At 44.3% G+C, this 2,091-nt stretch overlaps 1 protein-coding gene across 1 annotated transcript; it reads left to right on the top strand.

The window, feature by feature from the left end:
* Positions 1-427: 427 nt before the first annotated feature.
* LOC142182053 (uncharacterized) lies at positions 428-910 on the top strand. The gene has a single exon (XM_075255932.1). It carries the CDS (start codon positions 428-430, stop codon positions 908-910), a length of 483 nt encoding a protein of 160 aa, XP_075112033.1.
* Positions 911-2,091: the final 1,181 nt, after the last annotated feature.

The raw sequence follows: 2,091 nt of genomic DNA on the forward strand, positions 1-2,091 counted from the left end.
ACCTCCCCATGGCCATTTATAAACTGGGGGGTGGATATCGTCAGGCCCCTCCTAGTAGGGCGAGGTAATGTACGCTTCCTTTTGGTTTTAACTGACTATTTTTCCAAATGGCTGGAAGCAGGTGCATTCGCTCAAATACGTGAACAAGAAGTCATCACGTTCATTTGGAAAAACATCATATGCCACTTCGGCATCCCCAAAGAAATCAATTGTGACAACGGACCCCAGTTTGTCGGAAAAATGACGACTGAGTTCTTCAAAAAAATGGCACATCAAGCGGATACTCTCCACGCCATATCATCCTTCCAGCAACGGTCAAGCGAAATCCTCCAATAAAAAATTATTAAACATATTAAATAAAAAGCTTGAAGACGCCAAAGGGCTATGGCCGGAACTACTAGCGTAGGTGCTATAGGCCTACCGCACAATGCCGAAGACCAGCACAGGTGAGATGTTGTATTCACTGGTCGACGGCACTGATGCGGTCATGCCCGTTGAGGTCGGGGAACCTAGCCTGAGGTACTCCAATGAGAGTGGATCAAGCAACGACGAAAGTAGGTTACAAGACCTGGATGAGGTCGAAGAGCGGCGGGATATGGCACACATAAGAATGGTGGCCAAAAACAACAAGTACAAGAAGGCCAAAGTACGACCACTCAGATTCGGGGACTATGTATTAAAGTCCAAAACGCAAGCAGCAAAGGACCCAAATGAAGGGAAACTGGGAACAAATTGGGACGGGCCGTACAAAATCACAGCAGCAGCAAGTAAAGGAGCATTCCAACTAGAAACAATGGAAGGAAAGCTATTGCAAAATAACAGAAATGTCGCCCACCTCAAATACTTCCACTTCTTTAAAAAGACACCACCTAAGTCGTACTCTTTTTCCCTTGTCCGGTTTTTGTCCTAATTGGGATTTCTCGAGGAGGTTTTTAATGAGGCGACGAGGAGGACGTCTCGAGGTTCGAAGTATTGTTCATTGCCCAACCTACCGATTACATCTCCAGGCTGAGCAATGAAGGGACTAGGTATAATCTCCATTATATGTACGAAGTCGACATGTATATCCGATATATGAATAAAATCACTCCATTATGTATATGAAATTAACATCCCAAGGGCTAAGACAATCGACGAAAAACGAGTTCGACATCATTCGGACTACGACGGGATCTTACTTCGGCGCCAGCTCGAAAGTAACATCCCAATGGCTAAGGCGATCGACGTAAAACGAGTTCGATATCATTCGAACCACAACGGGATATTAATTCGGCGCAAGCTCGAAAGTAGCATCCCAATGGCTAAGGCCATCGATGTAAAATGAGTTCGACATCATTCGAACCACGACGGGATATTACTTCGGCGCTAGCTCGAAAGTAACATCCCAATGGATAAGGCCATCAACGAAAAGCGAGTTCAACATCATTCGAACTGCGACGGAATCTTACTTTCGTGCCAGCTCGAAAGTAACATCCTAATGGCTAAGGCCATCGATAAAAAAATGAGTTCGACATCACTCAAACTATGACGGGATACTACTTCGGTGCCTACACGAAAGCAATATCCCTATGGATAAGTCCATTGCCAACAAAGAGAGTTTAACTAAACTCAATACAATAAGTTTAGCATTTCAACAAAGCGTTGAAGTGACGTAACTACGACATAAGTCATCAAAAAAAACCAATCAAAGAAAGAAAATGACTCAAAGATGTATGACCAAAACGACCTCCATCCACAGCAAATATGTTACAAATATTTGTCTTTAATAAGGGCTCAAAGATTCCTTACAAAAATTGCAAAGCAAAAAGTAAGTACAAAACCAATACTACACATCATTCTCGGTGGCATACACGTCTTCATACCAAGAGTCGGAGGCGAGCCTGTTCGCATCATCAGAATTGATATCATCTCCGTGCGTAAGAAGATCATACCTGCATGGCTCATGAGCTGCACGAGCCTTGGCATGTACATCCCAAAGCTCCACTTCAGACGCCCTCCCATCAACATGAAGAGCCTTGTACGCATCGAGCTGAGCCTCAGCGTAAACCCATAACTCATATAGACGTCGAGGCACGACGAGATCAGCTAGAA

This window comes from Nicotiana tabacum, chromosome 6 (genome assembly GCF_000715075.1).
Source record: "Nicotiana tabacum cultivar K326 chromosome 6, ASM71507v2, whole genome shotgun sequence".
Lineage (NCBI taxonomy): Eukaryota > Viridiplantae > Streptophyta > Magnoliopsida > Solanales > Solanaceae > Nicotiana > Nicotiana tabacum.